The sequence below is a fragment of the Heliangelus exortis genome, chromosome Z (assembly GCF_036169615.1).
Source record: "Heliangelus exortis chromosome Z, bHelExo1.hap1, whole genome shotgun sequence".
NCBI classification, from domain to species: Eukaryota; Metazoa; Chordata; class Aves; order Apodiformes; family Trochilidae; genus Heliangelus; species Heliangelus exortis.
Window position 1 is genome coordinate 66543978 of NC_092454.1, and position 24725 is coordinate 66568702.

General features: G+C 37.6%; 1 protein-coding gene and 1 long non-coding RNA gene across 3 annotated transcripts in view; both read left to right on the forward strand.

The window, feature by feature from the left end:
* Window positions 1–18089, forward strand: part of MSH3 (mutS homolog 3) — a 109298-nt gene extending 91209 nt beyond the window's left edge. For both annotated transcript variants that reach the window (XM_071731343.1, XM_071731342.1), the window contains 4 exons: window positions 10620–10806; window positions 11004–11133; window positions 13596–13770; window positions 16943–18089. In XM_071731343.1, the coding sequence (XP_071587444.1) occupies window positions 10620–10806; window positions 11004–11133; window positions 13596–13770; window positions 16943–17033 (583 nt within the window). In that variant the 3' untranslated portion in view covers window positions 17034–18089. The remainder of the gene's footprint in view (window positions 1–10619; window positions 10807–11003; window positions 11134–13595; window positions 13771–16942) is intronic.
* Window positions 18090–19357: 1268 nt separating this feature from the next.
* LOC139790075 (uncharacterized) lies at window positions 19358–22990 on the forward strand. The gene is made up of 2 exons (XR_011723367.1): window positions 19358–19739; window positions 20617–22990. It is a non-coding gene; the product is annotated as an uncharacterized lncRNA (long non-coding RNA).
* Window positions 22991–24725: the final 1735 nt, after the last annotated feature.

Genomic DNA, 24725 nt, shown 5'->3' on the forward strand with positions numbered 1-24725 from the left:
GAAGACCTTATCTCAGCAGAGCAACTCTTCTGTATGTTACATGTCCCTTTGGCCAGAAATGTGGCTGATACCTTATTAGATTATTTTTATTTTAATTATTCACACCTGAAAATAAATTTTTTTAGTTACCACTCAGATTTTTCTGTAGAACAAAAACACCTAGAGTCCCTCAATTTGCCTGTGCAGTTAAAAAGAGTAAAATAAATTAAAAGAAAAAATACTTTTTCACATCTTTGTTTATTTTAGGTATATCTGTAGTAATGCCTACTGGTTTTAACATAGACATGAGTTTATGTATTGTGCAGAAAAGAAGGAAACTCTTTACACAAAGCAATCCCAAGTCAACACAAGAATTTTATATACTGATATGTTAAACATGTATTGTTTGTATTGCTCTAGAAAGCAACAATGACAGTCAAACACAACTTATTACTTGTCAAGAACCCAAAAGTAATTTTCAGAAATGCTGCTTCTTTATGGCACAGTAATTTGTTTCATTTTGTTCTTGCTTAATTGTATTTGTGTTTATTGCCAGAATAACAAAAATTGCTTAGGCCTTTCTTTTATGCTTCCAGTCATAAAGTTACACCTCTGGGGCAAATTATTCCTAGCTTTCATGGGGAAAAAAGGATGGTGTATTAAGTTCATTGCACCTGTTTTATGTCATGTGGAGGTGTTCTTTTTGAAAAAGAAGGGGGTAAATAGAAGTTGCTTTTAGAGTTGTTAAATCAAAAATTACTTAGTTCTTCTTTTTCTAGAAAACTTGTGTGTTGGACATACCCCATTACATTTGAGCTCTGGCAGGCTGGTGGTATTTGCCTTTCTAAAACTCTCCTGTGCTATAACATAACCTGGTCACAATTTGAATTGGATTTTCTGTAGCATCCACAGGTTTAAAGGGGAAAAGTTCACTTGTGCTGAATGCTTCAGCTATTGTCCTTAGTCTGTTGCTATAGTTTCTGCTTTTAAATCCCCCCTTGGCCTCAATCCTTCAGCTGCATATGCCCATTAACTTAATTACCTTGAGTTCCCTTGCTGGAATCTGAGAGTAGTAAGCATCAACCTGTGCATGTATTAGGGCTGGGTTCTTCGTGTTCTTTATTTTTCTTCAGGCTAATAATGTTGATGGCTTGCAAATACACACCCTGATTTGAGTATCTGTGCCTAATTTGTCCTTTGGCAAAATGAATGTATGGACTCCGTTTCTTCTCTTGACCATCAATATCATTGCATAAATGTTAATGGTTTCCTGCAGAGAAGTCAGGGTAGAAGTGTGTATTTGGACCTCCAGTTGCCTAATGGAGCCTTCATACACTTCTCCATCTGTTATTGACTTCATGGTATTCACTGCCTGTGCAGATCTCTTGGTCAGAGGGAGAAGCTGCAATAAAAACATCAATTTGGTGCCTCTGTACAGAAAGAAATCATAGCTTCCCCACTGAGGGCAAGAAAAGGCAATACTTAGCTCTGTGTTTGAGTAAATGTAAAAGCTGATGGATCTGTAGAAAGCAATGCAGTGATACATTACTTATAAAACCATTTGCATGTTAGGACATGAATTTTAAGCTATTGCAAGTGTCCTTGTTCCTCTAGCAGACACCAGGGTCTGCCAAGAGCTCACCCCTTGTGCCCTGACAAACATCTGGTGTATTGGTATGGGAAATGTGGCATGGAGAAAGTGGAACTGAGTCTTGAGCAAACCCAATTTTAAAATACATCTCAAAAATTTAGAATTAAGCAGAAATACGCTGGATTATTTTAACAGTGAGTGATGTTTTTGCCGTAGGTGATATAACAAGTATTTTTAAGGAATTCTCATATTTTTGAGGGTATTTTTACTGAATTCAAGAAAAGAGCTTCTTTATGTAATGTAAGCTTGTGGAAGAGCAACTGAATTTCTGTTGCTTTAGGAATGAGAAGATATTGGTTACTTCTTGTCACACAGTGACTGTGTTGACTAGACTGGTATTTTGGCTTCAGAACCCAGTCCTCTCTGTTCTGTCAGTCAAACTGAAGCTTTTAAATATTGAAAGTTCACTGCAATCCATGGATGTTTGTCTTTCCTCTGGCTTTCAGCAAAAAATCAATGCAGTTCACATCTTCAGAGCTAATCCTGTTAGATATGTTTCTTTTAATATACTGGGGTGTTCGTGTGTGCAGAATGCCTCTGTTGGCCAAGTCTATAAGGTAATGAGGATTTAAGTGATTACTTATTCTGGCTATTTCAGTTGCCTAGTGATACAGGGGGAAAAAAAAAAGGTAAAAAACACTATGAAACTGAGTATTAAAATAGCTTTGGCATCGCTTTTCTTTCCAGGATAATGCAAAGCATGTCTCCCTAGTGATCTTCAGTTTTTACTAGTTTCATTAGCTTTCCACTGTCTGAGACTATGATATGTCTACAATAATTTACAAAGCAAAAATTTATTTTACATTAAATATGTAATGTATTTTGTCAGGCTTTTCAAAACAGAATAGAGCAGAACAACTGTTCTTCTGAAATGAGTAACCTACTGTCAGCTTTTCTTCATTTAAAATTTGTAAATTGAGCATGTGTGTTCATGTTGACTGTCAATAGGTTAATGTCATGAGCATCTTCTGATCTCCTGTCATCACTATCCATGTAACTTCACACAGATTTACTTCTTAAAGTTGCCCATGAATAAATTAAAATAATTATCCTGGTAACTATGCTTTCTGTTATATTTAGGATAAGAAGTCTGTAATTGCAGTTTCTGCAAATTGTTTTTCTTATTGACAGAATTGGGTTTGAATCAGTAAGAGTTTGATGGAAATAAAGTGACTGATTTACCAGTACTCTGGGGGTGTGTGAAGCATTAGTTTCTTGCCAGTGAACTGTTATAAATTTGCAGATACTGTCTTCTAAAACATTACTTGATAAACGTTCATTGTCTGTGGAAAGTAAACAGGTATTACAATATCCAAGTTGGCCTACTTTTATACTAACCACTGAGAAATTCTCTTTACTTGTCCAAGATTTTCTAAAATACACCGGGTTTCAAAAGCTTTTGTGGGCAGAAGTGGACAATTGTTCTGGTGAAAGGTGTTGGGATTATTGAGCTGCAGTAGGAGAGGACATGCAATAGTCAGCCTGCCAGTCCTCTGTTTAGAATGCCTGTTTTAATTTTCTTGCAGATCAACTTGCAAACTACTTTTGATTTTTAAACCTGTGAAGTCTCAATAGGTGCCTACTCAAAAGTCAATAACCCAGTTCAATGGGAGAAGATTTACAAAGGTGTTGGAATGAAACTCTGCTTGTGTTCTTCCATTCATGTCAGGATCAATATATAGTTTTTCTGTTCCCACGAACATAATTTTCAGTTAATAATCACACTTTTGCTATAATTTGTTTTCTGCAGACACGACATGAAACTTCAGCTGGGAAGAGTGTTTTCTGAAAAAAAAATTAAAAGATACAATTGTTACGAAGTCTTTTTAAAAATATTAACTGTATAGTGTTGGTTCAAAACATGTGGAAGAGAACAATTCCATGCAAGAAAAGAACCCATCTAATCCTTTCTTTTTGTAAACTAGTTATTTTAATTTGAATAATTCCTATTCAAATACAATGATCTTTGAAATGACATTTTGAAGGGTTTTGTGTGAGGGGAGTGAGTGGATTCGTAAAGTCATATTATGAAATTATTTTATTTGTGTTTTTCTCAGTGTTCTCTTTGAATCACAAGAGGAATGTCTTTGTCATTGGTGTTGTGAGAGCCAAATTGTGCACCTTACATTTCAGATTCTCAGAGAAAAGAGTAATTTTCTTTCAGTGCTAGTTGTTCTTGATGAATAAATAATTTGACTGTGAGTACATTCTGACACTAAGCATGACTTCAATTCTAATCCCTGGGAAGACAAACCATACCTGGAAAGCTGAATGCCTTCTTTTGAAAACAGCAAATGCAGCATGTAGAGACTTTATTAATTAGGTTTCTTCTTCTGAATCAGGTGTAAGGCTTCATTTCTCCAATAAGTATTTTAGATAAGCTGTGAAAAAATCAAGGTCAAAAGTTTAAATTTAATTTTTTTCCCAGCATTATGTATTTATATTTTTTACTTATAATAATTTTTATTTATTTTAAGACTTAATAAATAGCACGAAGATGTTGACAACTGTATAAAAGTAAGGCATGGTTTTGCACTCTTGTTTTCTAAGATTTGTTTCATGCCATCTACTTGCTTTTCATTACTATTGAGAGCTCTTGGGCTGCTTTTTCATTCTCCAAAGCCATATGAGGTATTCACATAAGAGAATAATAGAATACCTGAGGTCCACAAAATGCTCTTAGTTTTGTAACCAAACCACCTTAGAGCACATTGGATAACTGACTTCAAAAGGAAGCATGCAAAAAGCCTTAACTAGAAGCTTCTGGATATCAGATTAGTTTTTCTGTTTTTAAATATTATTTCTTTTTTTTTGCTGCCTTCTGTCATACTGGGACACTTTCTATTTTAAGTAATGTGTCATCACTTTCACCTCTGGACTGCATAGGGTATCTGTAGCTCTCTAGGGGTCTCTGCTGCACTCCATAGCAATGTACTGGGTTATTCTGTTGATCTTATGCCACTGTTAGTCAAGTCTGCCTATCTGTTCTCTTCTCTAGGATGCTTTGGGTTTTTTTGATGGTAGTAATAACAGGATGTTGAGAGAAGAAACTTCAAGAAAAGCTCAGTAGTCACAATTTAAATATCGTGCTTCCATATAGATTTTTCATGGATGGCTGTCAGAGCCCTCAGACACATCTAACTGGTCAAAAGCAAGAAAGCACCAGACTGAGTTAACTTTCAAGGCCACTCAGTTTTAGCAATATCAGTTTCTGCCTGTTGAGAGTAATGAATAGGGATGACAAAATAATTCTTGAGATTCATGGAAAAAAGTTGTGCTGTTTAATTGTAGTGTTTTCTGAGTGGTATCATATCTTGTATGATTGAAAAAAATATGGAAGTTTTTAGAGGCTCATATCACAAAATATAGGCTATCTTCCTGGGGTGGTGAGCACATGCATTGGAAAAAGTCAGCACTGTGTGCATATATTGGCTTAGAGCAGGTTAAAAATCCAGCCATTTGAATGCTGCTACTGAAGCACAAGAAAATCTGCATAATTTTCTCTTAAGAGTTCAGATACAGGTTAAGCATACAGCATTAGCTGGTTTACATAAAGCTAGCTACTTCTGCATATCATCTAACTTATCCTCCAAAAAGTAATTTAAGGAAGCACTGCCTCTTTTGGTTTTTTTTCTGAGGCTATAGACAAAAATCTTTACCACTTGAAACCTAGCACTGAAAGGAGATAATGCCTCCTTTGTTTTTTTCTTCTTTTTATTTATTTTTTTCCCCCATTTTTTTTTCTTTTTCTTTTCCTTACATAATAAATGTGTGGAACGTTACAAGATGAAGAGCTTTTAATTTTGTGAAGCTTGGTTGGCTGTCGAAGAGACATTATAACAAGTGGTTTCCAGCCAAATTGCATTTGCTAAGGAGCGATGGATCTCTTGCCAGCACTAAAGAGGCACTCTTCACTTTGGATATCTGCACACTCCTTGTGGGCAGAACACAGTAATCTTTCTGAACACAGACATTAGAAATTCCATAGCAGAAACTGAATTTTTTGTTTTAACTGTGTCACGAGTTTCAGCAGCTGGGGTTTTAACAAAGAGAGGAATAGAGCTGGTGAAGTTGGGTGGTATTATTCTTGCTCTAATGGTTTGCTTGTGTGGCTGTCTTACTATGTTTTAATGTTTTTTCCAGGGTGCCTGTTTATTTTTTCCCCCTTTAATTAGGGAAGAAAGGAAAATTTGGGTAGTACATAACATGTCTGCTGCATCACTCAGGGATGACTCACACCTCTTCCTTCACATGTTTCACTATATTGTTGTCTACGGTAGTAAGGAATGCAGTATTAAAATGTAACAAAATAGTTATCTTTTGCATATTTAAAAGTTAGAAAAATGTCTGATCCTATGGCAGGCATCTTTCCAGAGAAAATGAGTCTTGACACTTTATTATTACTTTAGGAACACGTGTAAAAGCAAACAAAAAAAGTATGGCTAAAGTGCTGTTAGCATTAAGGCTAAAAGAGGTATATGTAACATTTCTTTTAGCATTTTTACCCTTGTAATTCATAGGGATAGAATCCCAGGTACTACCTATAGAGTGGCTGTTAGCAGTGGTAAATTGTCCAGATTCTATTAAATATTATAGGAAAAAAAATGTTTTGATGTATAAAAATACTTAGAAGGCAAGCTACATTAAAATGTAAGTTCAAAGCAACTGAATCTTGTAGAATTTTAGTGGGATTTATTACAGCTGTTTTAAACTTGAAGAAGAATGTTTTAAGTAGTTGGTGTTTTGAATCAAAAACTTTATTGTAACAGGAATATGGCATACAGTTAGGGAGCAATGCCTTGGTATATATTAACTGTTAGTTTTATAAATGCAATCATCCATGTTAAAATAGTTACCTTTAATTGTTTCTGGGGTAATATTGCTTATTATGTTGGTTTAAAAAGCAGTCATGATTCTTCTAATGTTAAGCACAGAAGCAGAAGGAATAATTTTATCAGTTTTCAAAGGCTGACATTTAAGAGTTTTTATGTCATCTGTAGATAAGCCTGAGTTGGATTTGAATGTTTTAAGATGCTGGAAAGAAAGGCTTCTCTTGCAGCTGTTGCCAAGAACAAGAGAAAGATAATACTCATTTCTGTTTGTATCTTGAGCATTTAGTGAGAAGCTCTGAAAATTATTTTTGTGAATGTAAATTAGATACAAAATGACTAAATGATTTTGAGGTCTCTATGGAAATGATGTAGTCCAAGAGAAAAATAGAACTGAGAAGTCTCAGTGTAATCATCATAGGTGTAGAACAGACAGCCTGTTAGATGCTGTCTCTGTAATGAAAAGCTAACTAAAAGTGATAAAATAATAACACTAATAATCCTAGGGTTGGAAACTAAGGTTAAAGTTGCCCATTATGGAGCCAGAGATTGTTCTGCTATAAAAAGTATTTGTCATTCTGGGGAAGTTACTTGTAGTTAATAATGTTAAAATAGATCTAATTTACATTGTTCTCTGAAATCTGTGCAATGTTTCAATAAAGAGAGATTATTCTATTTCACAGTTGTACCATGATGGCTCAACCAAGCTAGAAAAGAAGCTGAGATGTGTTGGGGGCACCAAGAAATTGAGTAGTATGTTCATAGTTCTTATCCCAGTATTTAAAGGGATTACAGTAGTATGTGGCTTAATAAGATGTTAATTTCCCAATAACTCAGTATTGTGAGTCATATATTTAATTCAGTGAAATTAATGTAAAGTTTAATTAGCTTATGTGTAAAGCCAAATTTCTTTTTAAGTATGTGGGAGTATACCTACTGTGTGTGAATGTAAGCACATACTCAATGAAATAAAAACACTCAGTTTGATGATTGTATCAGAATACCCATCTCCTATCAAAACTGGCTTGTTGAAGATTTGTATACTGTGAACTTATGCATGCCACCATAACAAATTTCCAGGGCAGAAACCATATATCATGTAGAAAGTGTAGTTGTACTGTCTCCAGCCCACCAGGTTTTGGTATTGATAGTCAATTACTCATGAAAATTATAAGATCCTCATAAAATGATGAGTACCTTGCTAGTGCTTATTTAGGCAACAGAAGCAATTATATTAGAGAGAGTTACAGGAAAAGACTATGAGAAAAAAAGGCTATATTGGGATTCTCTTTATAGGTTTTCATTGGCTTTAAATATAGTTGTGGCCAGCTGCTGTGTTTGAAAATGTAATATGCTATGCTGTGAGTCAGTTTTCCTTAAATCAGTGTAGCTTGTATATGTATTATTGGCTGATGAGAGTGAACAAATTGATTTTTGCAGACCTACACACTAGTTTACTGGTGATAATCTATATCAGAATGTAATGTGATTAATGCAACTTAAAAGTGTATATAGAAAAAGGAAATATTATTTCTACCACTTAAAAAGTGTATTAATTGAATAGGTAAGGAAAGCCACAGAAGAAGAAAAAAACAGGGTGTAACTACCGACAGGCTTCTGAGATCAAAGCTGTAGTTTCACAATTTGAGATGTAACCTGAGGATTCTATAAGGCTTAGTGCTGGGTCCTGCATTTCAGTCACAACAACACCAGGCAATGCTACAGCCTTGAGGAAGAGTGTCTGGGAAGCTGGCTGGAGAAAAAGGACTTGGGTGTGTTGGTTGAGAGCTACTGAAGATGAGGCAGTGTGTGTGCCCAGGTGGCCAAGAAGGCCAACAGCATCCTGGCCTGGATCAGCAGTACTGTGGCCAGCAGGACTACAGCAGAGATTATCCCTGTGTGTGTTCAGCACAGGTGAGGCTGCACAAGACTGTGTTCATTTTTGGAGCCCCTCACTACAAGAAGGACATCAGGGGGCTGGAGTGTGTTGGGTGGAGGGCAACCAACCTGGTGAAAGGTCTGGTGAGCAGTCCCATCGAGGAGCACCTGAGGGAACTGGAGTTGTTAAGTCTGAAGAAGAGGGGAGACCTTATTGCTCTCTACAGCTACCTCAGAGGAGGTTGTAATGGCATAGGTGTTTGTCTTTTCTGTGACAGAACAAGAGAAAATGGCCTCAAGTTGTGCCAAGGGAGGTTTAGGTTGGATATTAGGAAAAATGTTTTCACTGAAAGCGTTGTCAGGCATCGGATCAGGCTGCCCAGGGCAGTGGTGGAGTCACCATCCCTGGAGGGATATAAAAGCTGAGTAGATGTGGAGTTGAGGGACATGGACCAGTGGTGGACTTGGCAGTGCTGAGGTAATGGTTGAAGTTGCTGATTTTAAAATTCTTTTCCAACTGAAATGATTGAGTGAAGCTGAAACATTTACAAAAGGCTTGTATGAAACGTGAGGGACTTTTTGTGTGTGTGTGTGTGTGTGTGTGTGTGTAGCAGAGAAGCTAACCTGCACAGAGACTGGCAAGCTCAAGGACAGTTGTGTAAAAGGTTGAAGAGAAATCTTTTTCTTAAAATCATGCTAGTTAAATTGTGTACCTGTGTGATTATGTTAAATAATTCTTACTTTGTTACTGCCTGTAGGAACTAACTGCTCTTTCTGGATGCACAAATCCCTGGTCACATGAGTATCCACTCTACGTGGAAATTCTAATATCTGATGCTTTCAGGTGTTGCTATTATTTAAAAAATACCAATCCAGGTCCTTGAACTAAACAAAAAAAAAGTAAAATTAATTTTTACAGCCACCTGTGCTGGAATTCTCCTAGTGAGCTGACTGGTCTGAATTCCTACAGTCTTTTTTAAGGGAAGTGCAGGCTGCCTTGTACACTTTGCCAAGAAGGAAGAAATGCTCATTCTCCCTCTGTTCTGTAGTTGGCATGGAATGCTGTGATTTCTGCTCATGCATTTGCCTTGGGACTAGATTGCTGATGGTCCAGAAAAATTCTTTGCTGTCCCCATGGTCTCACATCAGCCAGGTGTCAGTAGGGTCCATATATATATGTTCCCCTGGGGAATTCATGCAAGCCATTATTTAATGGTACATGAAGAGTTCCTTCTGAGCTTTCAGTTGTGTAGAGTACCCTTGCATCTGCACTGTGTGCTGTTGCTTTTTCTCCTATGCAATAGTTTTTTTCTGGAAGGTGAATGTTCTACAAAGGCTTTTCTTGTCTGCTTGGAGCAGCAGGAAGATATCCACAATAAACGGTTTCAGTATAATTTTTTTCAGGATTTTCTGGCTTTTTTTTTTTTTTTTTTTTTTTTGAACTGAAACTGATAACACCAGGCTTAGCAAGGCCAAGTGCCAGGTCCTGCACTTGGGTAATAACAGCAACCCCATGCAGAGCTACGGGCTTGGGGATGAGTGACTGGAAAGCTGCCAGATGGGTCCTGGTGGTGGTGGAGGACACCCAGCTGAATGAAAGCCATCAGGGTGCCCAGGTAGCCAAGAAGGCCACCAGCATCCTGGCTTGTATCAGGACCGGTGTGGCCAGCAGGAGAAGGACAGTGATTCTGCTCCTGTACTCTGCACTGGTGAGGCTGCAGCCTGAGAACTGGGTGCAGTTCTGGGCTCCTCACTACAAGACATTGAGCTCCTGGAGTGACTTCAGAGAAGGGCAACAATGCTGGTGAAGGGTCTGGAGACAAGACTGTGAGGAGAGTCTGAGGGAATTGGGAATGTTTAGTTTAGAGAAGAGGTGACTCAGGGGAGACATCATTGCTCTCTACAACTACCTGAAAGGAGTTTGTAGGGAGGTGGGTGCTGGCCTCTTCTCTCAAGGAAATAATGATGGGACTAGAGAAAATGGCCTGAAGTTGCACCAGGGGAGGCTTAGCCTAGATTTGAGGAAGAATTTCTGTGTTACAGAAGTAACTGTGCATTGGAATGGGGTGCCCAGGGAGGTGGTGGAGTCACCATCCCTGAAGGTATATAAGAACTGTGTAGATGAGGCACTTCAGGACATGCTTCAGTGGGCATGGTGATACAGATATAAATATATTTTATGTATTTTACGGGAGGGGGGTGGATGTTGATCATTGGACATGATGATCTTAGAGATCTTTTCCAATCATGACAGTTCTGTGATCTCTTGTATCCCAATGCAGAATGGGTGCAGCAGACAACATTTACAAAGGCCGAAGTACCTTTATGGAGGAACTGACAGATACTGCTGAGATAATAAGAAAGGCAACTTCGAGATCACTAGTGATTTTGGATGAATTGGGAAGAGGAACTAGCACACATGATGGAATTGCTATTGCTTATGCTACACTTGAATATTTTATTAGAGATGTAAGTGATCAATCATACATATTCTTGTGAATGCTGTCCTATAACAGATTGTCTTTGACATGGTCTGTATTCCCTTGTGGAAATGTGTCATGACTAAACTCAGAGCAAAGAGATATTAGATAATAGATACCACTGCTATGCTGCCTTAAAAAAAAAATAAAGCCAGACTTCCTTATGTGCCTTTTTCATCATTGTAGGTGGAGTCACTGACACTCTTTGTCACTCACTATCCCTCAGTTTGTGAGCTGGAAAAGGCGTATCCAGAAAAAGTTGGTAATTACCACATGGCTTTCTTGGTAAATGAGGAGGAAAGTCCTGAACAAAAAGGTAAGGTATACATCTGCATGACACTTGGCACTATAGGGATAAGCAGATGTTACAGTAATTTGAACCTCCACCTCAAAGTGATACATCCAAACTCATTACAATATCAGCCTACACACACACTTTGCTGGGCTTGAAAACTGAACAACCATTTCCCTCTCACACTTAGTAGAAGGATGACTGAGCTAAGTCAGATAAAAGATTCACTTCTTCCACTATCCACATTCTCACAGTAGCCAAATACAAAGGATTAGGGAGCAGGGATTAGAAATCAAACATATGGCAACTCTTTCACTCAACACTTGCTAGTTAGGAAGACTCAAGAGGTAGATGTGTTTTCTGCATTTTATTATCTTCATTGGATTTAATTTCAACGAGGTTGCCTGTGAATCCTGAGTATACTTGTGTACTCTTAAGCATCTCCATAGTACTGTGTCAAGGAGTTCCGAAATTCAATACTAGTGTGAAGAACCACCTCCTCTTTCTTGTTTTGAGATTCTTTTAAAATGTGTAGCTTCACTTAGCAGTCCCAGTTCTTGAATGAGAAGAGGCAGAGAAATAATCTGTTTATCCTCTCTATGTCATGCCTAATTTTGTAGATTGCTTATCAAAATCCCAATCTGCTTGTTCTTAACAAGTAGAAGACTTACAGCATTTCTTCTTGTCACTGTTGCTCTCAACTGCTATTTTCAGTAAAGTTTGTTAGTTAGCTGCTTTTTTCATTTGATAATGGGTACACTGAGCAGCTCTAACTGCAGTGATGATCACCCTTCGTGGTGGGAGCTGACCATTACCATCTGTTTTTTCTCTTTTAACCAATTATTTGCAAATGCAAGGGACTTCCTTTTAGATTATGGCTGCTTAGTTTTCAGAGGAGCATTTGATGTAGTAATGGTCAACAGCCTTTTAAAAATCCACATAGGGTTTATCCACTGGATCTCTCTTACTCACATGTCTTCCAGAATTGTAATGTAGGATTTCTCTCCATGCAAGCTGCTTTGATTTTTTTCTCTTGAAGTTTCAGATTTAATGAGGTGCTGAAGAATTCTCTTCCCTGAATCATTCCTAGAATTTTTTTAAGAATTGATGTATTATTTGCCAGTAACTTTCCCCCTAATTCATTCTTAATATTATATTGTCTGTTTATGTTGTAGACTAATCAGGACAGGCTACTTAAGTATTTGCCACTAAGTAAATTATTTAAGTATATACCTCTCATTTTTAAATTATTTTCAGAGAGTTAGTTAAAAAAATATAAGAATTTTGCTGGTGGGAGATTTCAGGATTTGTATTCTGTTTAATGTTAGTAGCAGGGATCCCTGAATCTTTAAGTGCAAGTAGTTCAAAGTGATGTGTTTAGATCAGCACCAGCTAAACCACACTGATGTTCCCAGTTAAGAGCATCACTCTCCTGAGGACCAGCATATCCTTTTCTCACAATGTTCAGTATCTGAACTCTTGATCTCTGATACTGTCAAGCCGTTGGGATATTGTCAATGATCAATATTCACTATTTCTTAACTACTGGGTCCATAAAACCCTTTATGTTTCACCCTGCTGCTTCAACATTTCTACTTTCAAAGTTGGTTGACCAAACTTTTAGGCCATGTGAGTCTTCCTTGCTTTGCTGCATAAAGCACAATGGGTTTAGTACCATAGCCTGTGTGTCTCACTCTGCCTGTATCTTTAGCACCTGTTATCTTAACATTCTAATTTTTTTTATTTAAAATGAGCTTGTGGCATGCTTTTTTTGCCAGTCTTTGGCTTGAATCAGTCAGATCAAAACATCTTGAGTCATCAGCGTTTATGGAACTTTCCATTGTTTCCAGAAACCTGCATTTTAAAGACAGAAAAATGAGTGGCAGTGAATTACACCATAGTTTTCCTGCTCTTTACACAAAGCCTGTATTATGGAGAGATGCAACATCAGTCTAAAGGAGAAGAGGAAGGAGTCGTCAGATTTATAATGATGGCTCTTACGTTTCCATCTTATTGTCAGTGAATAGAAAAAAACCCTAGCAGAAGATCCAGCATCCAAACCTTTTTTTTTTTCCTAAGCATTTTTCTAAGGCTGCTAGCCTCCTGGTGGGCAGCACAACTTCTGCTGTGCTGTAGTTATGACAGTTCTGCTATTCTGTCATTGTTCAGCAGATATGAAATGCAATATCCCAGTTTCAGCATCACTAACATAACTTGCAAAAGTAAAACAAAAAAGATTTTAAGTTTTACACACACACAACTCTGCTTAATAGGGTAAAAGTATAGTAAGGAGGATTTTTTCAGTCTCACAATGTTTAGGTAAAATATGAGGTGTCAAGGAAACATATTACTTTTGAATTTCTCAAATGGAGTAAGAAACACAGAAAGCATGAATGATAATGAGACCACAGTCTTTGCCATTTCCATGTCTGCTACATTTTATTAACACAATAGAAGAGGTTTTAATTTTGATTTTGTATTTTTAGGATGTGAAGATGAAGAGAATCCTTCATTTATCACTTTTCTTTACCAAATAACTAAAGGAGTCTCTGCAAGGAGTTATGGGCTAAATGTTGCCAAGCTGGCAGATATTCCTGAAGAAATCTTGAAGAAGGCAGCTTACAAATCAAAGGAATTGGAGACAATAGTGAATATGAAAAGGTCAGAAAAATTGTGATTTTTTGTTTTGTTATGCCTCCAATAAAACATCAGCTGTGAATCAGAGAACCTGTCATACCATGTGCATTAAAAAGAACAGTAAGAGCTTCTTTGAGTATCTTCCTGCCCTTCAGGGAAGAGACAGTGGAACAAAACTTTGAAAAAATATTTAGGAAATTCTTCTTTCCATTTCAGTCAATGCTTTAGATATTACAGCTCCGTATTATGTCAGAAGTTAATTGCTACCTTCTAAAACAAGAATGGAAAAAAAAAATGCACATTGAACTAATGTTAGGAATAAACTAATTTTTATTATGGCAAGTACTAGCAAATTCTTTCAGGTATGTAGTTTCACTGTCTGCAGGAAGTTTAGTTTGAAATATAACTGTCTTCTAATACCTACTTCTGTTCTCACCTGTAGCGGTGAAAATATTAATATATTTTATTCAGAAAATACTTTACTCATTTTGAAACTTGAAATTGTATACACATACTACTGTGTAGAAGGGAATGCAAATATTCTTCTTCTGGTGTAACTTAAAAATAAGTATTTTCAATGTATTATGATTGCACTCCCCAAACACACAAAATTTTACTAAGTCTGGGGATTTAATTTTTTTTCTCTATATGAAATTTTAATTTAGTATGTTACAGACTAGACTAGTTTTGAAAATTTCCATGCGTATCAAATAACATGACCTTTGTGCAACCTGTAACATTATATATGGATTAGATATAAATATGTGATACTATTCATGTTCATTTCCACTGAATTATTTCTTTTCAGTGGCAGTCCTATCAACACAATTTTAAAAAAACTTTTAGAATATAACAAATCAAGATCTTTGTTGCCTAATGTCCATAAATAATCCTGACAGAATAATTTAATATAGGAAAATTTTAAGCACTAATTATTTGTAAGTGCAAGCACTTTTTTTGGAACAAAACGGTGTTTAGTGCTTAGCACTAGTTTTTATCTCTTTTTAAGATGGTAAAATAGGTACATTCTGTTGAAGATACATAAGAGATTATGGGGAAAATAACTTGTTATCTTGTGTTAATTGCAGACCACAGTCTGCAGGTGACAAAAGTCAACAACAGCAAATTACTAGTAGTATCTTAACTCTGTTTTAGGGTATGTTTGGTTCTAAAATAAAGAAAAAAGTTGCTATTCGGAAAGGTTAGGGTCTTAAGTAGAAGGCCAGAGCTATTATTTAATAAAATTAAGATGTGAAATAATATATGTTCCTTTGGTTTATCTTCCTTTTTTTTTTTTTTTTTCTGTGAAAAACATGCCAGCACATTACTTGGGCAGGACACAAATACAGTTCTAGCATTTTAAATTCTCCATTGCTAAAAAAGAGAGTTAGATGCACATAAAGCCTATGATCAGTAAAAACTGTGTGCCATGGTGTTGTTAGAGGGCTAATTTACAGTGCCCATAGAGGGGCAGAGTGAGAGCTGACTGAACAGTCTTAATTATGAAAGTTAATTGTGTCCCATTTTTCGAATGGGACCAGCTTTTGAATATGTAAGCTACCATTTGTATTTTAGCCTTCAGTATGTAATTTGCTTGTGTTCTTAAAGTGAAGAAGAATAAATACTTCATCTGAAGCTGTGATGAGTCCTAAATCCTGACTTATCACCCAGGCTGGAAGCCCCTGCACCCACACTTCACTGCTACACGAGCATGCATCCCTGGGACGGAGCCTCTGGAGCAGGGTCCCAAAGCCCATCTCCTTCAGGATGCTGCTGGAGGAGCTGGCCTTTTTCTCTGAGATGCCAAGTCTGGGTTCTGGATGACCACAAAACAGGCCAGGTCAGGGACTTGATCCAGCTGGGAAAGTGGTTCTTTCTCCAGCTGGTATCACACAAATAAAATTTCCTGGTGTTACATGTGAACAGGCATTACAACCCAAAGGACAGGAGCAAGACAAAGAGAAGGGCACTGATTCTGGCAGTGGAGTAAAGGTAGCCTTGAGACTGCAGCCCTGCCTGCCAGATCAGCCTGCCCCATCTGTAGTTTGACACTTTTGCCTCCCCTGTTAATGAGAGACAGCACACAGCAGTTGTTAATTCATTGGGATTGACCTGTACCAGGTTATTCCTTCGCTGTAGACAGACCACTTGCATACACTTTGGAGGGAACCTCATGCAGCTATATAAATCTGGAGCTTAAGTTACTGAAAATGAAAAAAAAAACACAAAAACCCATCAATGGTTTCAGTGATTTCACTGTGCATAAATTATTATAATTATGTAACTCTTAATTCTTCCAGTTCTTTTATATAAGACATTATAGAAATATTTTCATTTATATATTCCTTTATTTATATATATATTTATATTTTTATATTTTATATATTTTATCTTTTATATATTTATATTTTATATTTTATATTTATATTTATATTATATATTTATATATATTCCTTATATATTTATATATTTATTTTCGCTTATTGCCATGATGTGATCTAAATGTCATAGCATTCCTCTGTACTTTCTCCCCAAAAGAGAAATAAAGAAATTTAAAAATGCATATGGTATGTGGTAGCAAATGAAAATTATCATGATCTTAGGAATTAAATGCAGACCTGTTCACAGTAGTATATGTGTGCTGTTGCAATAGCCACAGGCTAGCTGCCTTTTTTTTTTTTATATCACTCTCATATTCCTTAAAAAAATCCACTGGACAATTCCACACGGTCTTCAAATGTTTTTCATCAGTAATTTTGTGTTAACCCATTTTAGATGTCTTGGTAATTGTCACAGCTCTTGTGAACTCTTTGAAAAAAAAAACAACCAAAAAAACCCCACCCAGGATGAATATGGAACTGAATGCCAAAAAAAAAACCCCAGTAATACCATAATACTATTTATTTCCTTTAATGGTTTACTCACGCTCAATGTTTTATTTCATCTTGTCAGTACTTACATTACTTATGTACTTATGTCAGTACTTATGTCAGTGTTAGTTAGTTATAAAATTAAATAGGTGACTGTCCTGAAGCTGGAATACATATGCTGAAAAATGTTAAATGTTTGAGCTATGCAAACTATTATTTTTGACCATGTATAAAATTTTTACAAATGAATGCATGGTTTTCCAGGTCTGATGTCCCAATTTCAAAAATATTTTGATATTTTATTGGATTTTGTTTTCCTCCCACAGAAAAAAGCTAAAGTCCTTTACTGAAGCATGGAAGATAAATGATTCTCAGGAACTACAAGAATGGAAAAGTATGTGTGAACCTGAAGATTAAAGAAAAGACAGTTTTTAATCAAATCCTGCTTAAAGATGGAAAATATTTGAGACACAAAATATGGAGGAGACTAGTAGAGTCTATCAAGGTGTAGTTTTGGTGCATTTTGCTGCCTTTTGAGAGACAAGAGTACTGCATTGTGCTATGATATCTCACCTCCCTTCCTGGTTATATGCAACTTTCTCACTCCGTGTTACTTCCCTGAAGTGGTTTCCACCCTTTTCCTTAGTTGCAGAATGTAGGAAACATTGAAAATTACCTTGGTAAATTATTAGGCAAATCTTTTATAAATAAAATGATGTCTTTTAACTTTATTGTACTTCAATTTCTAAAGAAATACTACTCTGCTTTGGGAAAATATAGCTGAATCTTGACTAGGACTTACTGCTTTGTAATTGTTAAGATTGAATATCATGTGAAACTTTCTTTTTGTTCTAATATTAATTCATTTAAAAATCACTGGGTTTGTAGAGCACCCAAATTTTTTTGTGTATAGTGAACTTAGGAAAGTGTCTGTTACGTGGCTGAATAGGAGATTGATGATGGTGCAACTAGTAGTTTTCAAAGCAGCAGCACAAGGCTTCCATTAACTGCAATTTGTTTTCCTTCTTTTTCACTTCCATGGACTGTTTCCTTTTCAGCTTTGGTTTTTCTCCTGATCTTGGCCCTCTCTGGCATAGTCTGGAGTGTAACTCTAAATAATGTTAGGGTATCCTAAGATGATGTGAAAGAGGCAATTCAAACTATGCAACTAACTCCCTCCCCAGTGCTCTGTCAAATACAGAGTAAATCTGGGGAAAACAGAAATATTTTAAATTTTTTAAAATTTGCTGTTAATGAAGTCTAAATTTCAAATGGGAATGGGGTACCCATATTGGTTTTCCTTTATAAACACAACCAAGTGAAATATCTTGCTATGAAAATGGTTCACATGCTTCAACCTTGGCAAGTATTTTGTTGTATTTAAAAATATTTTATTAAGTAGTAAGAAATGAAATAAAGTATCATCTTGATTTTGCTGTAAGGTAAAGAATAAAATGAGGTTTTGTAATGAGACAGGAGAATCTTTCTAATTTTTTAAGTAAATGAGGGACTTTTTTTTCAAAATAATGCACGTCAGGTGAATATGAAATAACATCATTTCTGTGTCATCATTCAGTATAGAAAACTTCATGCAGAAAAGTGTGTCATTTTCTTAGCTGTGATATACAATTGCTGACCTCCACAAAATACTTTTTTCTAGGTTCTATGTATGACAAGGTATCACTTGAACAAATGGTTTTTCTGCTACTCAAGTAGCAGGAACCAATACAAACCTCTCCTTCCACAGTGTTGCTATGTATTTACATAAACTCAAAGAGCTGAAGAAGAAAACGAGTCTTTCAAGGTGTGGTTACATGTGTATTTATCTGTGCCACACATGGTGAAGCACAATGAACCTAATACACCATTGTTAATGCACACAGATGCAGTGCATTGGATTTAAGGACCTCTGACCATAGTCTTCAAAGAGAATAAATGAGCCATTACTAAACTCCCATCTGTGCTAAATGTGCTTTTATTGAGACTGTGTTTGCCCTCAAGGGAGCATTCAGACTGTGCTCTTGACAAGAAAAAAACACCTGGATGCAGTCTGAAAAAAATAAGGAAATATAATTAAGAATTGGGAAATGGACCCAGCATTACTGGGCTGCTCATACTATCAAGTGCAGAGCAGTTAAAACAAGCTTTGCTCTTAATGTCTGTGGTCATGTTGGGATTTAGCCCTGCTCATCTCAACCCAGGAGGCTATCTGGCTATCCCAAGAAGGTTTCTTTAGAGCTACTGTTTTATTCACTGCTGATTATTGTAATTCCTACCAGGTACGTAAGAAGTTGTGACCATTTGAGAATACACTATAAAGAGACACAAGAAGTTGTTACGTGTGTTTGGCCCTGGATTTAGGATGCATTTGTAATGAATCATAGGGTACAGTACTCACTCACCTAGGTACTAGGAAGAATTTTCTTTCTGAGGGAGTAGTGGGGTGTTGGAATGGGCTGCCCAGGGAGGTGGTGGAGTCACCATCCCTGGAGGTGTTTAAAAACAGTGTAGATGTGGCACTTCAGGACATTCTCTAGGTGGGCACTGTGTGTTTTTCTGGGTTGATGGTTGGACTCTGTGATCTGAGAGGTCTTTTCCAACTGTGACAATTCTGCCATTTCTGTGACCTTGTTCTGATGTGGAGCAGCCAGGCTCTTCACCAGAGTGAGTGCCATGGGAGAGGGATTCAGACCTCATTGGGGTGAGATTTGCAGAGCATGAGACCAAGTGTAGTGTTCTTTTGGTAGCATAGAGTGCAAGAAGTGTATAAAGAAACAAGGACTTGCTGGAAAACAGGGAAAGGCATTAATTTTATTGGAGGCTTTTTAATTTCTTTTGCTGTGGTAAGTTGGGAGTTCTGTGTCTGTCATAGCCAGAGTCCTGCTAAGAGGCAAAAAGATGAGAAGCTGCTCTTCTGTTTATCTGTTGTTTTTTTTCTATTTCCTTTTTAAATTTTTTTTCTTTTAAATTCCAGCACTCTAAGCCTCATAATGAAGACAATTTGAAGTGCAGTTTTGGTAGTGGGATGATCTTGGAAATGAGCTGTGTTTTTAAGCCAGAGTAACAAAATTTCAGCTGTGTACTGAGTCAGCATGTTTGCTCCTGTGTATTCCTGCTTGTCAGGTAATGTAAGAGTACAGAAAAGGGGTAAAGAAAAGTGACCTGTACTTAGATGGTACTTGGTTGCAGGGGAATTCATGCTAGGCTTGAGTTTGCCTTCAGGAATGGAATGTCTAAATCTCTTTGTCTAAGTATTATTTGGTTTGGAAGCCTGCACAGAGAGGGGCTTCTACTGCCTATGCCAGCATGTCAGCAACATCATTAAAATTTAATATTGATGTGAAAAATACAGCTTTTTGCTATACATACAGTCTGCATGAAAGACTTTAGTACTTTATAGCTTCAGTAATTTTTTAAAAAAAAGTTTAACACTTTCTTAAGCTTTTTCATTGTTCTCTCTTCCCTGATCTTAACATAAGCTTTTGATGCCTTTTTGCATCTTGTCTTGAATGTGTTGCCTTTAGAAATCACAGTACCACAGGTTAGCAACAGAAACTGGTATTTGATGGAAGAGTAGGAGTAAGGTCTTGATACACTGACACTGCCTTTTTGTATTTGGTTAGTTAGAATGTTATTAAAGAAGTAAAATACATTACCACCAGCAATTACCTTTCTTACTGGCATACATCTTTCACTGCATTAATTCTCAAGAGGGTTTTTCTTTGTATGGCAAAGTTTTCCAGAAGCACTTATAGAAATTACATTAATTTACCATCCAAGTAAGATTATAACACATATAAACAAAATTAAAGATCACTGAAATGTCAGATGAGTCAGGTATTGCAATAAATATGTTCACTGCAATGAAAGTGATGATTATTTATGAAACGTATTGAAAAGTCAGTTATCGAAATAGTTCTACTATATGCAAAATTTAGTGAGAATTTAATTCAATTATTTCAGCTTCTCAGTAGTCCTGATATAAATACATGTTTCACAGGGTTTGCACTCAGAGAAGGAGGATCCAGAATGTGGATCATACTTCAGAACCATTGTTGGAGAGCCTCCTGCCCCAGTCTCACCTCAAGTGGCCACTGCAATCTCCACCACAGTCCTGGCACACTATGTCTTGGACAACAATCTGAAAAGTAATGCTGAGCTGCCTGTCTTTTCCTCTCCTTTCAGGTTTGGGAGCATATAAATAGAGTGGATGGTTTGCATCACCTCTTAATTGTTCCTAAACACAAAGGCCACAGCAAACTGAAATTCACCAGCTCACCTTGGTTTTCCCATCTGTTTTCAAAGCTTTCCTCCAACTGCAAAATCTCTGGCAATCACATCTAGATCAAATATTTGTTAAGTTCCCATTCAGTTCTGGGGAAAAAATTGCAATCTGCTGATCTGAATCGTGAATTTTAAGAAAGCATAGAGGCAGAGCCCAAAAAGGGATTTATCTCCACTTTGTGGGTCACATGCACAACTGGTATTATCGTTACTCAGGAAGGAGAAAGAATTCTTGCTCTTTCCTCAGCCCTGCACAGGGTCAGCAGAGACCAAAGTTTAGCCCTGAAATATGTAACTTAGCCAGTCACTTAAATATGCATGTGTAAAATACTTTTCAGTAAAATGGCATAGTTTTCAAATATTTATATTCTTTTGAACTGGCAAGGAATCAATAATATCATTTTCCTTCCATCCTTCCAGTGTTTGCTTGTAAGTAAAAGCATTTTAAAGGTATTATTATTTAAAATACTGGTAGCTGCATCTAGTACTAATAGTGAAAAATATCTCTGATTTCCATGTGTTTTTAAACCTTTTTTCCCTACCCCTTTTTTTTTTAAGCAGTCAGTTTTCATGACTTAACATGCTATAAGAAAATGGGTGATTCCTAGGAAATGGGCCAATAAAAACCACAATACACAGCAAATTTTAAGTACACAGTCTGCAGCAAGGAAATAGAAGTCATTGTTGCTTTTTACTTATAATAATCCAAATATCTAGGGTGGCATAAAACTCAGACTGTCCTGAATACTGGGAAGATTACTAGATATAATTATCCCACTTATGTAACACAAAATAAAAGTTTCAGTCAGGCTTCTGCCTACATACTGAAATATTTCTCTGCATACTCCTCTCTGGATAAAGCATTAGAAATTGACTATCATCTTACAGCATTTCAGAATGTCTCATGTATTGTCTGAGCTCATATTTATAGTTCTTCCAGTGGGGAGAAAAAAAAAAAAAAAAAAAAAAGTCACAGCACCATGATGCTAATCACTAAAGGCAAGTATCCCTGGAATTCTCATGCAGGACCTCGTTTTGCTGGAAGGTTTGTCAGGGTGGTGGACTGGTAGCTGCCTTCACTTGGCTGTGCAGGACTGTCTTCCTCAGCCTGCCCCAGGGCTCTGGTCCTCTGGCAGGACCATGTCACTCATAGGAGAAGAGGGAGAGCCAGGGGGGAGCACTGTCCCTCTGTGGACATGGGCACAGTGAGCCCGGGGGATCCAGCAGGGCACAGGGACCAGGCTGGTGTCCTCAAGAGAGCAGGGAGGGTTGTTTAGTCAGCTGAGATTCTTGCTGCTGGGGAGGCTGGGAGAGGGGAAAGGTCTGTTCCTTGGTTAGGCTGAATTTGATGCACCACAGGGGACAAAACCACAGATGGGATACAGAATGCAAATATTTATTTTGCAGTGAGAAGGCTAAAGATCAATCTTTAGATCCCTACTTGGATGTGCTAAGTCAGGCAGCTTGTCAGTCCCCCCTTTGTGCCTGAAACATCTCATTGGTAAGCACTGGAAAAACAAGTGCTTCAAGGGAGTGCATAGGGGGGCTGGGGTGGGTACTTAGGCAGAAGGCCTTGGAACAGCATTTTTTTCTTGATTTGAGCTAGCCTACCTAAAAAGTGCATCACCAGGGGGTGATAAGACTTGCAATCTGGATGTTTTTCAAAACTGATCTCTAAGTAGGTAAGTCTTGTTAACACTCTGCAACACAACACCAGGGTATACTGGGCTGGCTTTTCTGTGCAGTCCAAGAATATTCCCAGCTATTACTCACACTGCAAGCAGTGTGGTGTCCAGTGAGACCACCCTCTTCCCAGATGATTGGTGTCTGTGGTGTTTATGATTCTCCTTAGTTGTTTTATGCACATTTCAAATTAATCTCATTTCATTGTGGCTCACAGTGAAAGTATTTGTGTATTAAGAGAAATACTGTGTTCTATTTGCAGCACTTAAGCAAGGGCTATGTTAATGTGCTAAGTGGCTATACCAAATGATCTCAATTATGAAAGCTCCAGTTCTTAGTATTTTCCACACAGGAAAAGAAAACTTTGCTGGTCCTTTAATTAAATTTACAACATAAAGTTGTGTAAACCTTTGATACTTTTGTTTTAATTGATAAGCTTTTAAAAGCAATCTCAAGCCTGGGGCAGGTGATACATTTGGCTTGCCATTGTGTCCAACAAGTTTGTGGGCTGAGAAGCTGCATCTTTCCTTCTTTCTCTGTCCCCAGCAGTAAGAAAAAAAGTCCACGTGGTTCCCAAGTGATATGTAGTATGCACACAGCATGCATGCAACTGTGTGTGGCACACAGGTTTTATCCATTCCTTCAGAGCTTCATACAGAATCACAGAATCATTCGGGTTGGAAAGCACCTCTGAGATCATCAAGTCCAACCCCTAATCCACTGCCACTGTGGTTACCAGACCATGGCACTGAGTGCCACATTCAGTCTCTTCTTAAAAACCTCCAGGGATGGAGAACCCACCACCTCCCTGGGCAGCCCATTCCAGTGTCTGATCACCCTCTCTGTAAAGAATTTTTTCCTAATATCCAACCTAAACCTCCCCTGACAGAGCTTAAGCCCATGGCCTCTTGTCTTGCTGAGAGTTGCCTGGGAAAAGAGACCAACCCCCCCCTGGCTCCAGCCTCCTTTCAGGGAGTTGTAGAGAGTGATGAGGTCTCCCCTGAGCCTCCTCTTCTCCAGCCTCAACACCCCCAGCTCCCTCAGCCCTTCCTCACAGGACTTGTGCTGGATCCCTTCACAGCCTCCTTGCTCTTCTCTGGACCTGCTCCAGCACCTCAGGAATGTGTTAGTTCCACTTTGGGTCTCTTCCAGGCACCTTTGCATCATAACATCCTCCCTACCCTCACAGACAAAGTTCTCTAGGATCTTACTCTGTTTTCAGTGGTTCTAACAGGTTTCATGTCTGTTCTCATATACACTGTTTGTGTCTCAGCTGGCATGTGCTACAACCATTTCATCCATTATTCCCTGACAGTATTTTGCTTCCTCCTGGTAAAAATGAAGGTTGCTCACCAAAAAATAAAAAAGCCCCTGATTCTGCTCATCCTTAGGTGAATGTGTTCTGCAGTCTGTCTTTTCTCCCCCAGTTTCTGTAAAGACCTGTCCACATGCCTCATAATCAGATGTGGGATTAATGGGACTGGTCACACAGTAAACAAGCTGTTCAGCTGCAGGGATCTCTTCCCTGCAGATTAGCAGACACTGGACCACACGTGTGCTTCCACCTTGCCAGTGTGAGTGAGCTTACTGCTATCTGCAGTTTCTTAGCAGATCCTCAATTCTAGAAGTTTAATCTTCAGGGCCTCTTAAAAAGGTTCCCAAGGATGTTAGCAAGAGTAGATTTAGATTCTAGGTTAGAAATTGTTTTCTTATTTCCCTTGTGTATCACAAAATCTCAGCTAGAATTGTCTGCATAGCTTTGTTTTTAACTTGCACCATATCTTTTTACACTAGTCTTCTGTGTTTTGGAAATGCAGGTAAGAGAACAACAGGGAGGGGCATTTTGGCTCTTTACTCCACCTTTACATACCTTACACCTTACTACTGTGCTTATCACCATGGTATTAGACTAAAGGAATATCTGAAATCGTATTTTCAATACTCAACCTCCCTTGGTTTCTCAGTTTCAGATGAACTAAGTTTTGAGGCAAGTTGAAAGCAAGTGATCCAGTGCTGGGCATGCATTTCCCTTAGCTTGATTGACAGATTAAGCATTTAAAATTTTTCCCTTGCATTTTCCTGTCCCATTATCTTTTTGCGTAATGGATGACTGCCTTGTAAAGCACTTAATGAAAATAGGGT